The 17,571-nt window shown below is 42.7% G+C and overlaps 2 protein-coding genes across 2 annotated transcripts in view; both read right to left on the bottom strand.

Moving 5' to 3' along the window:
* The window catches only part of LOC140187652 (protein PML-like), a 48,519-nt gene extending 42,391 nt beyond the window's left edge, over positions 1–6,128 (bottom strand). The window contains exon 1 of the mRNA XM_072243174.1: positions 6,094–6,128. Within this exon, the coding sequence (XP_072099275.1) occupies positions 6,094–6,128 (35 nt within the window). The remainder of the gene's footprint in view (positions 1–6,093) is intronic.
* A 2,477-nt stretch (positions 6,129–8,605) lies between these two features.
* ddx51 (DEAD (Asp-Glu-Ala-Asp) box polypeptide 51) overlaps positions 8,606–17,571 on the bottom strand; it is a 110,282-nt gene continuing 101,316 nt past the window's right edge. The window contains exons 12-17 of the mRNA XM_072243726.1: positions 14,355–14,470; positions 14,078–14,194; positions 13,771–13,872; positions 13,303–13,366; positions 12,818–12,952; positions 8,606–8,818 (exon numbers count right to left, since the gene is read on the bottom strand). Coding sequence (XP_072099827.1) covers positions 8,789–8,818; positions 12,818–12,952; positions 13,303–13,366; positions 13,771–13,872; positions 14,078–14,194; positions 14,355–14,470 — 564 coding nt within the window. The 3' untranslated portion in view covers positions 8,606–8,788. The remainder of the gene's footprint in view (positions 8,819–12,817; positions 12,953–13,302; positions 13,367–13,770; positions 13,873–14,077; positions 14,195–14,354; positions 14,471–17,571) is intronic.

The raw sequence follows: 17,571 nt of genomic DNA on the forward strand, positions 1-17,571 counted from the left end.
TTACCAGGAAAGTGGATGAAGGGAAGGCAGTGGATGCTGATAACATGGATTTCAGTAAGGCCTTTGACAAGGTCCTGCATGGGAGGTTAGTTAGGAAGATTCAGTCGCTAGGAATACATGGAGAGGTAGTAAATTGGATTAGACATTGGCTCAAATATTACAGCAGTGCTCAGGCAGGACAGATTAGAGGGTTTGTCTACTGAGTCCTTGTGGGTGGAGCTGAGAAACAGGAAAGGTATGGCCACATTAGTGGGATTGTATTACAGACCACCCAATAGTCAAAGAGAATTGGAAGTGCAGATCTGCAGAGAGAGAGCAGGCAACTGCAGGAAACATAAAGTTGTGGTGGTAGGGGATTTTAATTTTCCATATATTGATTTGGTCTTCCATACTGTTAGGGGTCTAGATGGTTTAGAGTTTGTAAAATGTGTTCAGGAAAGTTTTCTAAATCAATATATAGAGGGACCAACTAGAGGGGATGCAATATTGGATCTCCTGTTAGGAAACGAGTTAGGACAAGTGACAGAAGTCTGTGTAGGGGAGCACTTTGGTTCCAGTGATCATAACACCATTAGTTTCAACTTGATCATGGACAAGGATAGATCCGGTCCTAGGGTTGAGGTTCTTAACTGGAAGAAGGCCAAATTTGAAGAAATGAGAAAGGATCTAAAAAGCGTGGATTGGGACAGGTTGTTCTCTGGCATGGATGTGATCGGTAGGTGGGAAGCCTTCAAAGCAGAAATTCTGAGAGTGCAGAATTTGTATGTTCCAGTCAGGATTAAAGGCAAGGTGAATAGGAATAAGGAACCTTGGTTCTCAAGGGATATTGCAACTCTGATAAAGAAGAAGCGGGAGTTGTATGACGTGTATAGGAAGCAGGGAGTAAATAAGGTGCTTGAGGAGTATAAGAAGTGCAAGAAAATACTTAAGAAAGAAATCAGGAGGGCTAAAAGAAGACATGTGGTTGCCTTGGCAGTCAAAGTGAAGGATAATCCAAAGAGCTTTTACAGGTATACTAAGGGCAAAAGGATTGTAAGGGATAAAATTGGTCCTGTTGAAGATCAGAGTGGTCGGCTATGTGCAGAACCAAAGGAAATGGGGGAGATCTTAAATAGGTTTTTTGCGTCTGTGTTTACTGAGGAAACTGGCATGAAGTCTATGGAATTAAGGGAAACAAGTAGTGAGATCATGGAAACTGTACAGATCGAAAAGGAGGAGGTCCTTGCTGTCTTGAGGAAAATTAAAGTGGATAAATCCCCGGGACCTGACAGGGTGTTCCCTCGGACCTCGAAGGAGACTAGTGTTGAAATTGCAGGGGCCCTGGTTGAAATATTTAAAATGTCACTGTCTACAGGTGAGGTGCCGGAGGATTGGAGAGTGGCTCATGTTGTTCTGTTGTTTAAAAAAGGATCGAAAAGTAATCCGGGAAATTATAGGCCGGTAAGTTTAACGTCGGTAGTAGGTAAGTTATTGGAGGGAGTACTAAGAGACAGAATCTACAAGCATTTGAATAGACTGGGACTTATTAGAGAGAGTCAACATGGCTTTGTGCATGGTAGGTCATGTTTGACCAATCTATTGGAGTTTTTCGAGGAGGTTACCAGGAAAGTGAATGAATGGAAGGCAGTGGATATTGTCTACATGGACTTCAGTAAGGCCTTTGACAAGGTCCCGCATGGGAGGTTAGTTAGGAAAATTCATTCGCTAGGTATACATGGAGAGGTGATAAATTGGATTAGACATTGGCTCGATGGAAGAAGCCAGAGAGTGGTGGTAGCGAATTGCTTCTCTGAGTGGAGGCCTGTGACTAGTGGTGTGCCACAGGGATCAGTGCTAGGTCCATTGTTATTTGTCATCTATATCAATGATCTGGATGATAATGTGGTAAATTGGATCAGCAAGTTTGCTGATGATACAAAGATTGGAGGTGTAGTAGACAGTGAGGAAGGTTTTCAGAGCCTGCAGAGGGACTTGGACCAGCTGGAAAAATGGGCTGAAAAATGGCAGATGGAGTTTAATACAGACAAGTGTGAGGTATTGCACGTTGGAAGGACAAACCAACGTAGAACATACAGGGTTAATGATATTAACTGAGGAGTGCAGTGGAACAGAGGGATCTGGGAATACAGATACAAAATTCCCTAAAAGTGGTGTCACAGGTAGATAGGGTCGTAAAGAGAGCTTTTGGTACACTTGCCTTTATTAGTCAAAGTATTGAGTATAAGAGCTGAAATGTTATGATGAGGTTGTGTAAGGCATTGGTGAGGCCGAATCTGGAGTATTGTGTTCAGTTTTGGTCACCAAATTACAGGAAGGATATAAATAAGGTTGAAAGAGTGCAGAGAAGGTTTACAAGGATGTTGCCGGGACTTGAGAAACTCAGTTACAGAGGAAGGTTGAATAGGTTGGGACTTTATTCCCTGGAGCGTAGAAGAATGAGGGGAGATTTGATAGAGGTATATAAAATTATGATGGGTATAGATAGAGTGAATGCAAGCAGGCTTTTTCCACTGAGGCAAGGGGAGAAAAAAAACCAGAGGACATGGGTTTAGGGTGAGGGGGGAAAAGTTTAAAGGGAACATTAGGGGGGGCTTCTTCACACAGAGAGTGGTGGGAGTATGGAATGAGCTTGCAGACAAGGTGGTAAATGTGGGTTCTTTTTTAACATTTAAGAATAAATTGGACAGATACATGGATGGGAGGTGTATGGAGGGATATGGTCCGTGTGCAGGTCAGTGGGACTAGGCAGAAAATGGTTCGGCACAGCCAAGAAGGGCCAAAAGGCCTGTTTCTGTGCTGTAGTTTCTATGGTTTCAATGGAAGAAGCCAGAGAGTGGTGGTAGAGAATTGCTTCTCTGAGTGGAGGCCTGTGACTAGTAGTGTGCCACAGGGATCAGTGCTGGGTCCATTGTTATTTGTCATCTATATCAATGATCTGGATGATAATGTGGTAAATTGGATCAGTAAGTTTGCTGATGATACAAAGATTGGAGGTGTAGTGGACAGTAAGGAAGGTTTTCAAAGCCTGCAGAGGGATTCGGACCAGCTGGAAAAATGGGCTGAAAAATGGCAGATGGAGTTTAATACAGACAAGTGTGAGGTATTGCACTTTGGAAGGACAAACCAAGATAGAACATACAAGGTAAATGGTAAGGCACTGAGGAGTGCAGTAGAACAGAGGGATATGGGAATACAGATACAAAATTCCCTAAAAGTGGTGTCACAGGTAGATAGGGTCGTAAAGAGAGCTTTTGGTACATTGGCCTTTATTAATCAAAGTATTGAGTATAAGAGTTGGAATGTTATGGTGAGGTTGGAATGCATTGGTGAGGCCGAATTTGGAGTATTGTTTTCGGTTTTGGTCACCAAATTACAGGAAGGATAGTAAAAAGATTGAAGGTGTGCAAAGAAGGTTTACAAGGACGTTGCCGGGATTTGAGAGAAATTGAGTTACAGAGAAAGGCTGAATAGGTTAGGACTTTATTCCCTGGAGCGTAGAATGAGGGGAGATTTGATAGAGGTATATAAAATTATGATGGGTATAAATAGAGTGAATGCAAGCAGGCTTTTTCCACTGAGGCTCGGGGAGAAAAAAACCAGAGGACATGGATTGAGGGTGAAGGGGGAAAAGTTTAAAGGGAACATTTGTGGGGGGCTTCTTCACATAGAGTGGTGGGAGTGTGGAATGAGCTACCAGATGAAGTGGTAAATGTAGGCTCACTTTTGACATTAAAAACTTGGACAGATACAAGGATGAGAGGTGTATGGAGGGATATGGTCCAGGTGCAGGTCAGTGGGACTAGGCAGAAAAATAGTTCGGCACAGCCAAGAAGGGCCAAAAGGTCTGTTTCTGTGCTGTAATGTAATGTTATATGGTTCTACAACCATGGCTAACAAGTGAAGTAAAAGCCAAAGAGAGGGCAAATTATAGATCAAAAATTAGTGGGAAGTTAGAGGATTGGGAAGCTTTTGAAAGCCAACAGAAGGCAACTAAATCAGTCATTAGGAAGGTAAAGATGGAATACGAAAGTAAGCTAGCCAGTAATATTAAAGCTACAAAAATTTTTTTCAGATGCATAAAGAGTAAAAGAAAAGCAAAGGTGGATATCGGACCAGTGGAAAATGATGCTGGATAGGTCGTAATGGAGGACAAGGAAACGGCAGACAAACTGAATATGTATTTTGCATCAGTCTTCACTGTGGGAGGCACTAGCAGTATGGTGGAAGTTCCAGGCATCAAGAGTCATGAAGTTACCATAACTAGAGAGAAGGTTCTTGGGAAACTGAAAGGTCTTAAGATAGATAAGTCACCTGGACCAGATCGTGTACACTCCGCAGTTCTGAAAGAGGTGGTTGAAGAGATCCTGGAGGCATTTGTAATGTTCTTTCAAGAACTACTAGATTCTGGAAAATTGCAAATGTCACTCCACTCTTCAAGAAGGGAGGGAAGCAGGAGAAAGGAAACTATAGGCCAGTTAGTCTGACCTCAGTGGCTGTGAAGATATTGGAGTCGATTATTATGGATGAGGTCTCAGTGTACTCAAAGGCTGTAGTCAGTATGGTTTCCTCAAGGGAATGTCTTGCCTGACAAATCTGTTGGAATTCTTTGAAGAAGTAACAAGCAGGATAGACAAAGGAGAATCGGTTGATATTGTGTGCTTGGATTTCCAGAAGGCATTTGACAAGGTGCCACACATGAGGTTGTTTTACAAGCTATGAGCCTGTGATATTACAGGAAAGCTTCTGGCATGGGTAAAGCAATGGCTGATTGGCAGGAGACAAAGCAATAGAATAAAGGGAACCATTTCTGGTGGGCTGCCAGTCTACGGGGGTCTGTGTTGGGACTGATTCTTTTTCAGTTATACGTCAATGATTTGGATGATGGAATTGATGGCTTTGCTCCAAAGTTTGCAGACTATATGAAGATAGGTGGAGGGGCAGGTAGTTTTGAGGAAGTAAAGAGGCTACAGAAGGACTTAGTCAGATGAGGGAGTGGGCAAAGAAATGGCAGAGGGAATACAGTGTCCAAAAGGGTATGGTCGTGCACTTTAGAAGAATAAATGAAAGGGTTGACTATTTTCTAATTGGAGAGAAAATACAAAAATACTGAGGTGCAAAGAGACTAGGCAGTGCTGGTGCAGGATTCCCTAAAGGTTATTTTGCAGGTCGAGTCCATGGTGAGAAAAGCAAATGCAACATTAGCATTCATTTCAAGAGGACTAGAATACAAAAACAAGGATGAAACTCTGAAACTGTATAAAGCACTGATGAGGCCTCACTTGGATTGTGAGCAGGTTTGGGCCCCTTATTTTAGAAAGGATGGCCTGAAACTGGAGAGGGTTCAAAGGGGGTTCATGAAAATGATTCCAGGATTAAATGGGTTGTCTTATGAAGAATGTTTGATGGCTCTGTGCCATCACTAGAATGCAGAAGAATGAGGGGTGACCTCATTGAGACCTTTTGAATGGTGAAAGGCCTTGAAGGAGTGGATGTGGAGAAGATGTTTCCTATGGTGGGAAAGCCCAAGACCGGAGGACCAAGTCTGGAATAGAAGAACATCCTTTTAGAATGGAGATGAAGAAGAAATTCTTTAGCCAGAGAGTGGTGGATCCATAGAATTCTTTGCCACAGGTAGCTGTGCAGGACAAGTCAAGGGATACAGGGACAAGGCAGGAGATTGGGGCTGAGAGGAAAATTGGATCAGCCATTATGAAATGACAGAGCAGACTTGATGGGCCAATTGGCCTATATCTTAGGTTTTTTATTCCTACCACCAAAGTGCATGACCATACACTTCCCTACACTCTATTCCCTCTGCTGCTTCTTTGTCCATTCTCCCAATCTGGCTAAGACCTCCTGTAGACTTACTACTTCCTCAGATCTACCTGCCTCTCCACGTATCTTCATATCAATAACAAACCTGGCTACAACGCCATCAATTCCATCATCCAAATTATTGACATATAATGTAAAAAGATGCAGTCACAACACCAAACTCTGTGGAACACCACTAGATTCTGGAAAAGCCCCCTTTTATTCCAACTCTTTGCCTCCTGCCAGTCAGTTGATCTTCTAACTATGTTTGTATCTTACCTGTTATACCATGGGCTCTTGTTATGCAGCGTCATGAGCGGTTCCTTGTCAAAGGCTTTCTAGAAATCCAAGTATATAACATCCACTGACTCTCCTTTGCTATCATGCTTGTTATTTCCTCAAAGATTTGTCAGGCAAGATTTCCCCTTAAGGAAACTATGCTGACTTTGGCTTATTTTATCCTGTGCCTCCAAGTACCCCAAAATCTCATCCTTAATAATAATGGACTCCAACATCTTCCCAACCACTGAAGTCCAGCTGACTTCATTGGCTGGGAAGGGTTAAATTAATCTTAGAGTAGGTTATAATGTTGGCACATCATGAACTGGAGGGACTGTACTGGAGTACATATTGTTGTAGATTAAGGTATCAATAAGCTTGAAAGAGTGCAGAGAAAATTTACAGGGATATTGCGGGAATTGAAGTCATGAGTTATAGGAAAAGTTTGAATAGTTTAGGACTTTACACCCTGGAGGTTACAGAGGTATAGAAAATTACGAAGTTTAGATAGGGTAAACACATGCTGTCTCCACTGAGGTTGGTTATGACCAGAACTAGATGTGATAGGTTAAGTGTAAAAAGTGAAATGTTTAAGGAGAATCTGAGGGGGTACCTCTTCACTCAGAGAGTCATGAGAGCATGGAGTGAGCTCCCAGCAGAGCCGATGAATGTGGGTTCAATTGCAACATTTAAGATAAGTTTGGATAGGTATGTGTGTGAGAGGGTATGGAGGTCTATGGTCTAGGTGCAGGTAGATGGGACTAGGCATATAAACAGGTCAGCATAGACTAGATGGGCTGAAGGGCCTGTTTCTGCGCTGTAGTTCTCACTGACTATGTCAACGCCAACTAGATCAAACAATTCATGGACTTAAAGCAATTAGGTTAAAGATGAAACAATCAAAGGAAGGCTACTTCAATCAAATTACGAGGGGTAACCTTCGTTATGCCCCAGGTGAACTTTAGAAACTTGTACAGGAAGTAAGTGTTGCCACATATTCTGGATTCAACATTGCATACCCATAATGCTTGGTAACAACACAAAACACAACAAGCAACAAAACAACAACAGTGCCACCCTCCCTCCCACCCACTCAAAAACACAGACAGTCCTCCAACTTCAGCACAGACCTCCAGTCATCGGGCTTCAATGTTAGGACTACCAATCGAACTTTGGTATCAACTCCCAGGCGACTAAGTTGGTTGATTTAGTGAATTAGTCCGCGTTCAATCTGTTTGATGTGTGAGCTTATCAGTACTCTGAAAGATTCTTGCACATGGATTTTACTCCAGTGATGAATCTAATGGCACCACTTTGCAAATCAGTGCCAACTTATAAATTATACTGTAGCCAAACCACAGCAGTGAGTTAAATTCCCATAGGCAATTGCTGCACCGTGAGTCTATTACCTTGGCTAAGTGCAAAGTTTACCTCATCTGTCCTGATACCCAAGGTTGTAACACATCTATAAAGCACGTTGGGAGTGATAGAATATTCCCCATTTGCCTGGATGTGTAGCCTCATTAAATAATTGTGGCCCAACCAAGGACAAAGCAGCCCAATTGAATGGCATGCCATCAATCACCCCAAATACACATTCCCTCCACTACAGCCACACAGTGCTTATAGTGTGTACCCTATGCAAAATACACCACATTTAATCATTAACTATTAAATATGCACCTCTATAGCCAAGGGGGAGTAGGAGACTGAAAAGACCAACAGTTCCTAGTTTCATCGCATCCTGACTTTGAAATCTTTTATTGTTTCTGGGTCTAAATGCTCAAACTCCCTCCTCAACATCACTACTGCAGCATCTTCCCTTGGACTGCAACAGTTCAAGGATGCAGTTCGCCTCCACCTCAAGGGTGTTTAAGGACATCATTAAGTTCCCACCTTGCCAGTAAAAAAAAGGATCCTTAAATTGAAGACATACACAAATTATCAAATGAAATGTGAAGTGAGGGTTTCCTACTTACACCATAAGCTCCATCAAAATTATCATGTATTTAGAAAGGACAGTAGAGAGTGGAAAGGGGACTCCCTTAGAGTGACAGCTGAAAGCTCTGCATTTAAAGTGGGTCAAAAACAGACGAACTGGAGGGCAGAGCCAGAAAATATAGACCAATTTTCAGAATGTTAAGGGAGATAACACAGTGATGTTGAGAAAGGAGTGTAGATTAGCATGGTAAACTTTTTTTTCAGTTTTAAGCTAGAGTTGTTCACGAGGCTAGCTGATGAGAAAGGAGAGTCACCATGGGGCAGGCTATGGGAAGAACTTTACTGCAAAACTTGGTGTCAGATAGACAGACTGAAACCCCTTCCATTCACAGCCGTGGTAATACTTTGAAAGCCTCTTTTCAAAAAAAATCTGGCCTGATTGGACTTGGTGTCATGTGATATCTATAGGTTGGAAATCCCCATTCAACATAATGTACCTTCCTGCTCTGGTTATAGATTTATGCCCACAGCCATTGCCAGAATCTTCAAACCACTTTCACTTCAATCCAGGCTTGCAAATACTCTTTATTGTCCCAAAACACAGACTGTTCACCACAGCATTTTATTACATGTAAAAATGTTTCCAACCATTAATAACTAAATAATATACATGTTTGTACAAGGCCATGTCAGGAATTTCCAGTTAGGACTTCCTAAGGTTCAGATGTTCACCACATCGTTAAACTTTGTTTCTTCAGATTGAGAGACTCTTCTTTTTTTCATCCTGTGTAGAATATATTATAACTTAAATAATTTGTAAGAAACAGACTGAGAAACAAACCACAATCCCCAGAATTTACTGCCAATCAACATGTGAATAGACTACAAATAATTAAACAGCTTATTATGGTTCTCCTCAAGGCACAGTTCGTTTTAATTTTGCTGTAGACTTCAATAGCTCATGATGTTTTCCTTTAAATCCATATATCACTGCTCTACCTCCCAATAATCACTTACAAAATTTCCATGAACCATTTAATGTGGACGAATCAAAATCATGTCTGACTAACAATAGGAAAATACTTCAAGCACGAGGAAATCTGCAGATGCTGGAATTTTAAGCAACACACATAAAAGTTGCTGGTGAACGCAGCAGGCCAGGCAGCATCTATAGGAAGAGGTACAGTAGATGTTTCAGGCCGAGACTCTTCGTCAGGACTAACTGCAAGAAGAGCTAGTAAGAGATTTGAAAGTAGGAGGGAGAGGGGGAGATCCGAAATGATAGGAGAAGACAGGAGGGGGAGGGATGGAGCCAAGAGCTGGACAGGTGATTGGCAAAAGAGATATGAGAGGATCATGGGACAGGAGGCCCAGGGAGAAAGAAAAGGGGGAGGGGGGGAAACCCAGAGAATGTGCGAGGGGTATAGTGAGATGGACAGAGGGAGAAAAAGGAGAGAGAGAAAAAAGAATGTGTGTATATAAATAAATAACGGATGGGGTATGAGGGGGAGGTGGGGCATTAGCGGAAGTTTGAGAAGTCAATTTTCATGCCATCAGGTTGGAAGCTACTCAGACGGAAAATAAGGTGTGGTTCCTCCAACTTGAAAATACCTCCATTGTGTTTGGCTCTTGCCATGGCCACTCTTTGTCACCATCTCCCCTCCAAACAAGAAACCTGATGAAAGGTCATTACCCAGAACAATGACCATTTCTCTCTCTGTAAGAGCTGCCTCACCTGCTCAACATTTCCATCATCTTGTCAGAATCAGGTTTAATGTCACCGGCATATGTCATGAAATTTCTTAACTTTATGGCAGTACTACAGTGAAATACATGATAAACAGAGAGAAAAAATACTGAATTACATTAATTATATATGTCCATTAAATAGTTAAGTTAAAATAAGTAATGCATAAAAAACCAAAATAAAAGAAGTAGTGAGGTAATGTTCATGGGCTCAACGTGCATTTAGAAATCTGATGACAGAGGGGAAACTGCTGTTCTCGATTCACTGAGCATGTGCCTTCAGGCTTCTGTACTTCTTTCTCAACGGTAACAATGAGAAGGGGTGGGGATCCTTAATAAGACCATAAGATAGAGGAGAAAAATTAGGCCATTCAGCCCATCTCAGATCCCACTCAACCCCATACACCTGCCTTCTCGCCCACCATATCCTTTGGTGCCCTGACCGATCAGGAAACTATCAACTTCTGCTCTAAATATACCCACAGACTTGGCCTCCACCACAGTCATTCCACAGATTTACTACTCTGTGGCTAAAATAATTCCTCATTACCTCTGTTCTAAAAGGTTGCCCCTCAATTTTGAGGCTGTGCCCTCTAGTTCTGGATACCCCCACCATAGGAAACATCCTTTCCACATCCACCCTATCTAGTCCTTTCAACATTTGGTAGGTTTCAGTAAGATCCCCCCACATTCTTCTAACTTCCAGTGAGTACAGGCCCAAAGCTGCCAAACATTCCTCATATGTTTACCCCTTCATTCCCGGAATCATCCTTGTCAGCCTCCTCTGGACTCCCTCCAATGACAACACATCCTTTCTGAGATATGGGGCCCAAAACTCCAAGTGCAGCCTGACTAGTATTTTATAAAGCCTCAGCATTTTCTCCTTGCTTTTATATTCTATTCCCCTTGAAATAAATACCAACATTACATTTGCCTTCTTTACCACAGACTCAACCTGTAAATTAATCTTCTGGGAATCTCGCACAAGTCCCTCTGCACCTCTGATGTTTGAATTTTCTCCCCATTTAGATAATAGTCCTCACTATTGTTTCTTTTACCAAAATGCTTTATCATACATTTCCCAACACTGTATTCCATCTGCCACTTTTTTGCCCATTCTTCCAATTTGTCTAAGTCCTACTGCAATCGCATTGCTTCCTCAACACTATCTACCCCTCTACCTGTCTTAGTATCATCTGCAAACTTTGCCACAAAGCTAACAATTGCATTATCTAAGTCACTGACAAATAATGTGAAAAGTAGTGGTCCTGATACTAATCTCCGAAGAACACACTAGACACTGGCAACCAACCAGGAAAGGCTCCCTTTATTCCCACTTCCTGCAGCTTGCCTGTCAGTCATTCCTCTGTCCATGCCAGTAACATTCCTATAATACAATAGCGTATTATCTTGTTAAGCAGCCTCATGTGTGGCACCTTATCAAATGCCTTCTGAAAATCCAAGTAAATGACAACTGCCTCTTCACCCTGCTTGTTACTTCCTCGAAGAATTCTAACAGATTTGTCAAGCAAGATTTTCCTTTACAGAAACCATGCTGACTTTGACTTACTTTATCATTAGTCTCCAAGTACCCCGAAACCTTATCCTTAGTAATAGACTCCAACACTTTCCCAGCCACTGAGGTTAGGCTAACTGGCCTATAATTTCCTTTCTTATGCCTTCCTCCCTTCTTAAACAGTGGAGTGATATTTACAATTTTCCAGTCCATGTCAGAATTAAGTGATTCTTGAAAGATTAAGACCAATGCATCCGTTATCTCTTCAGCAACCTCCCTCAGGTCTCTGGGATGTAGTCCATCTGGTCCAGGTGACTTATCCACCTTAAGACCTTTGAGTTTGCCTAGTAATAGAAATGGCACTCACTCCTGCTCTCTGACACTCACAGACCACTGGCACACTGCTAGTGTCTTCCACAGTGAAGACTGATGCAAAGTACGCATTAAGTTCATCTGCCATTTTTTGTTCCCCATTACTACTTCACCAGCTTCATTTTCCAGTGGTTCAATATCAACTATCACCTCCCTTTTACTCTTTATATAACTGAGAAAACTTATAGCATCCTGCTTTATATTAATGATGGTCACCACCTTCCTGAGGCATCACTCCTTGAAGATGTCTTAGATACTACAGAGGCTGATACCCATGATGGAGCTGACTAACTTTACAAGTTTCTGCAACTTACTTCGATCTTCTGCAGTAGCTCCCATCCCCATACCAGATGGTGATGCTGCCAGTAACAATGCCCTCCACAGTACATTTATGAAGGTTTTGAGTGTTTTATTTGACAAACCAAATCTCCTCAAACTCCAACTGAGATATCGCCGTTGTCTTGCCTTCTTTATGGCTGCGTCAATATGTTGCATTCAGACTAGGTGTTCAGAGATATTCATACCCAGAGACTTGAAACTGCTCACCCTCTCCACTTTCGATCCATCTGTGAGGATTGGTTTGTATTTGCTCATCTGACCCTTCCTGAAGCCCACAATCAGCTCTTTGGTCTTGCTGATGTTGAGTGCAAGGTTGTTGCTACATCACAACTTAACTTGACAGTATATCTTGCTCCTGTACACCCTTTTGTCACCATCTGAAATTCTGCCAACAATTGTATCAGGAGCAAATTTATAGATGGCATTTGAGCTGTGCCTCCACACGGGTTAAGGTTTTTAAGAACCTTAGCGTCCTGTTTGACAGACAGTTTCAACCTGTACATCATCATCAATGGCAGAACCACTATTTCATCCACTTTCTCCTCCTTCTCCACCCCACTATATTGCTAATCCTTATCCACATCTTTTATACTCAACCCAGCTTAATCTATACCCTTCATTGTGGAGAGAGGGTGGCCGTATCAAAAGCCAAAGTCAGTGGAGGCATCTGAGCCAAATAGTGGGTGAGAAATGCCAAGGAGATGGCTATCTGGTGTATGTGCCTAAATTGTACATGTTGCAATTAAAAGTTTAAAAAATTAATAAAGTTTGAAAGATCACATAATAAGGTTCCACCAGGCTCTGACTCACCTTAAGGATCTGACGAAGCTCTCGTAAAGCCTCCTCATAGCGCGGGATGAGGGGCCTCAATTGTTCTGGTTTCACCAGCTGCCTTTTCAGGTTGGTGCTGCCAGTGTCACTCAGCATCTGAAGAAACTGTTTCTCCTGCAAATTAAATGACCAAATGACCAAACGTACAGCACTCACAAGGCAGACTAACAGGAAACAGACACAGGTGAAAGGAATAAATCTGCATTAACACGGGACAAATCTAAAAACAACAATGGCATCTGCTGAAGCAGCTCAGTCCCCAAAATCACTGATAACGCTCTTCTTTAACATGTGTGTCTGACCAGCAGGTTACAGACATTGATAAACAGTCACTTTGCACAATGCCAGGGGCAGAGGTACTTGCTCTCTCTTCCGACTGTCAGAAGCTGGTGGAAGATTGAAGGGTCTGTGACGATTTCTATTCAATAGGAACACGGGAGTGAGAGTGGCTCCCATGGACTCACCTGCACTTTTAGAAGGAGTGTGAACGCAAGCCCAGTGTTCCCAGCTCGAGCTGTTCGACCAACTCTGGTGGGGGGGGGGGGGCAGAGGTGGAAAAGGAGCAAAGTCAGTAAGTATAAACTCTAGTAAAAGAATAACAAGGAACTCTACAATACAAAAACTTGGCATAGTCAAAGGGAAAGAATAAGCCCTTCCTGAGGTCATTGTGTGTTCATTTCTCCCATACTCTGACAGATCACTTTAAATCAAATTGCAGGTTGTCTACAGGAAATACAGAGCTGCTGTACAGTTGACATCCTGACCAGACAAGTGCACAGAACTCATGGATCATCACTCAACAAGCCAAATGTTCTCCCAACCCCACTATCAACTCTCTTTGAAGGCAGGTCAAATCTAATCTGTCTCTCCTCTGTCACAAAGTGACGGAAGATGTAATCTGCTATCAAATGATACTGTCCAGTCTGCGTTACCTGTGGATATACGTTCGGATAAAGTGTGGAGCATCATAATTAATCACACATGTGACATTGCTCACATCAATTCCCCTGGCAGTGGCATCAGTGCTGATCAGTCTGTGGGGAAGAAAGCATAAACGACTGAAACGGACAATGTGACACCAATCCACAATCCCAGCAATAAGTGACACATGCTCACTGACCATCCTATATAACCATAGCCAAGCACAGATATAACATGCTACACATGCATCAAGCAGAGACAAATTACTGTCAGCCTGTGGATTTTACATAACACCCTAATGCATGCACGCACACTTACACTTGGAGCTTTCCTTGTTCAAATTGTTTCAGTGTTTTTCGTCTTTCGTTGGGTGATAGTCTGGAAGAAAACTCTGCCACATGAACACCACCAAAGGCACGAAGCAATAGGAACAATCTAAACCAGGACAGGGAGATGAATTACTGTCAGCCTGTGTATCTTGTATAACAAGGAGACAGCCCATGCATGAGCTTGCTACTCTGGGCTGTGTAAATGCAGGATGTCTCACTGAAAATTACATTTTAAACAAAATTAGTAACTGGGAAATGCTGTCAACCTGTGAGATGCATTCCTGGAATTAGTAAAGCACAGGATTCGACTGAACTTCATTCTCAGGATGAAGTAGAGGATTGTCAGTGGCTTCTTGTTGAGTGAACATGGGACATAAAATTCCTGTAGAAAAGAAGAAGCATATCTTTGAAGAATATTCAAGATTTCACATTATACAATCCAAATACAAAAAGTCTTACATATCTTTTCAAATGCAGCTTGCCACTTACTGACTACAATAGATGTGGAACAGAAGATAGAAAAATGTCTAAAACATCACTAAATATACACTATTACCATACACCTTAGAGTAGCTCTGCGGTACAACTAATAGAGCTGCTTACTCCCTGTCCAGAAGATCTGATTCAATCCTGACCTCCAGTACTATCTGTGTGAAATTTGCTTGTTTTCTCTGTGACTACATGGGTTTCTCCTGGCAGCTCCTATTTTGTTCCACATCCCAAAGACAAACAGGCCCATAGGTTAATTGAGTACTGTGAATTGTTCCTAGTGTGTAAGTGAGTGTCAGAATCCAGAGTAGGTTGATTGGAATGTTGGGAGAACAAGCTATGGAGATATTAGCATGAGAATGATTGCCTTTGTAAATTCATATGGACATGATGAGCCAAAATAGTTTCCTTCTACATTACAATGAAATATAGTCACAAGGCACCCTCCTCCAGTAGAATATTACCACAAGTTTCCATATCTTGTTCAAATACATCACTGATGCCACTGCTCCATTTACTCTTGGAAGCAATGTGAATGAGAAACAGTAAGCCTCTGTAGAAAGGGGCTGAAAAAGAGGAAATAAGGGGGAGCCAATAGCTCAGTGGATAGCACTCCCATTCCCAGTCAGAAGGTTAGGATTTGAAGTCACACTTCAGAGATTTAACCATTAATGCAGATGGACCCTTCAGCGCAGTACTGAGGGGCATGGCATGGCTGGAAAGCTACCTTTGAGATGAGACATTAAAGCAAGAACCTGTGTGTTGGCATAGGTGAAAGGAGAAAATTCATCATCTGAATTCTCCTTGGTATTCTGGCCAGTGACTACCCTCAGACCAACATCATCAGAACTATCTAGAGTCACAGAGAAACTCAGCATGGAAATAGACCCTCAGCCCATCAAGTTTATGGTGACTATCAACCCATTGCACCAATCCTACATTAATTTAACTTATATTCTCCCCACATTCTCATCAATTATCCCCAGAATCTATCACTATGGGCAATAGGCCTGCTGCTATCTTATCCTATCTGCAGTTTGTACAATTGGTTCCGCTATTTCTTACAATACAACTTCAAATTCATTACAAAATTTCTACGTGACTGGAAAATATTGGGGATGATTGTGGTTATCAGAATCATAAAACAAATACAAGTCTTTTTTTTTCCAGAGGGGCTAATTGGCAGAACTTGCATGTGTATCAGTTTAAACCCTCTGTCAATCAGCACAAAGTTGTCCCATTCTGACAAGCAAGAAGTTTGGCTCATGTGATTTTCCAGATTCTGGTCTGTTCCTTCGCTCCTACTCTTTCAGATCAAAAGGTGTGGTGATGTTTCAAACTTTTCCTAATCCTTGCTGCGTTGGTACTTATCCTACTCAGCTAAAGGGTGGTGCAGTCGACAGCACAACTTTCACATTATGAGTTGCTGCACTGCAACTCAAACACACCCATCACAGGTGCTGACAAATACCAATAGAACAGGCATAATTAACAACATATGAATGCTGTCTGGGACAGGGCAGATTCCTTTAGCATAGGATCACCCAGTACCTTGCCCAACTCACATCTGCTATGGAAACAAGTACCAATTACATGTAAACAACAGGAATTCTGCAGATGCTGGAAATTCAAGCAACACACATCAAAGTTGCTGGTGAACGCAGCAGGCCAGGCAACATCTGTAGGAAGAGGTGCAGTCGACGTTTCAGGCCGAGACCTGAAACGTCGACTGCACCTCTTCCTACAGATGCTGCCTGGCCTGCTGCGTTCACCAGCAATTTTGATGTGTGTTGCACCAATTACATGTGTTTTTAAAGAGTGAAACACAAATCCACAGCCCTCATCCAAAAACAGTCCGAAGGAATATAACAGCATTCAGACCCAGGACAGCTTTGGCAGGCCTGTGTCAGCTTACTCAGTCATGTGCCACTTCCTCCACCCGGATTTCTGTCATGGAACTGACTAACGGGGCCGAGTTCTACCCATGCCCATATGGTCTCCATCACTGCCATAATGAGGCAACTCTCAGGTAGGAGGATGAACATCTCATATTCTGTTTGGGTAGCCTCCAACCTGATGCACAATCATCGATTTGTCCAACCTTTGATCATTTCTCCCCCTTCCCCCTTTTCTATTCACCATTATCCGTTCTCTTTTCCTCAGCTCCCTCTGGTGCCCCTCCTAATTCCCTTTTCCCCATAGTGCACTCTCCTCTTCCATCAGATTTCTTCTTCAGCCCTTTACTCCTTCCACCTATCACCCCCTAGGTTCTCACTTCATCCCCTACCCAATTACCTTTCCCCTCACCTGGTTTCACCTATCACCTGCCAGCTTGTATGCCCTCCCCTCCCCTCACTATTCTGGTCTTTTCTCCCTTCCTTTCCAGTCCTGATGAAGGGTCTTGGCCTAAAAACACAAGGTGATAGGTGAAACCAGGGAGGGGGACGAGTGAAGTAAAGAGGTGGGAAGTTAATTGGTGAAAGAGATACAGGGCTGGAGAAGAGGGAATCTAATAGAAGACAGACAGCCAAGAAAAGTAAGAAAAGGGGGGAGGAGCACCAGAGAGAGGCGATGGGCAGGCATGGAGGTAAGGTGAGAGACGGAAAAGGGGATGGGGAATGGTGAAAGAGAAGGGGGGCATTACCAGAAGTTCAAGAAATCAATGGTCATGCCATTAGGTTGAAGGCTATCCAAATGGAATACCAGATGTTGTCCCTCCATCCTCAGCGTGACTTCATTGAGATAGTGGAGGAGGCCGTGGATACCACATGGAAATGGGAAGTGGAATTAAAATAGGTGGCCACTGGAAGATCCCACTTTTTCTGGCGGGCTTCTCGGCAAAGTGGTCTCCCAATCTGCCTTGGGTCTCATCAATATGCTGGCGTTGGACAGGGTCCTGAGGAGGTTCACGAGAATGATTCCAGGAATGAAAGGGTTCGTGTATGAGGAGCATTTGATGGCTCTAGGCCTGTACTCAGTGGAGTTTAGAAGAAT

This window comes from Mobula birostris, chromosome 25 (genome assembly GCF_030028105.1).
Source record: "Mobula birostris isolate sMobBir1 chromosome 25, sMobBir1.hap1, whole genome shotgun sequence".
NCBI lineage: Eukaryota > Metazoa > Chordata > Chondrichthyes > Myliobatiformes > Myliobatidae > Mobula > Mobula birostris.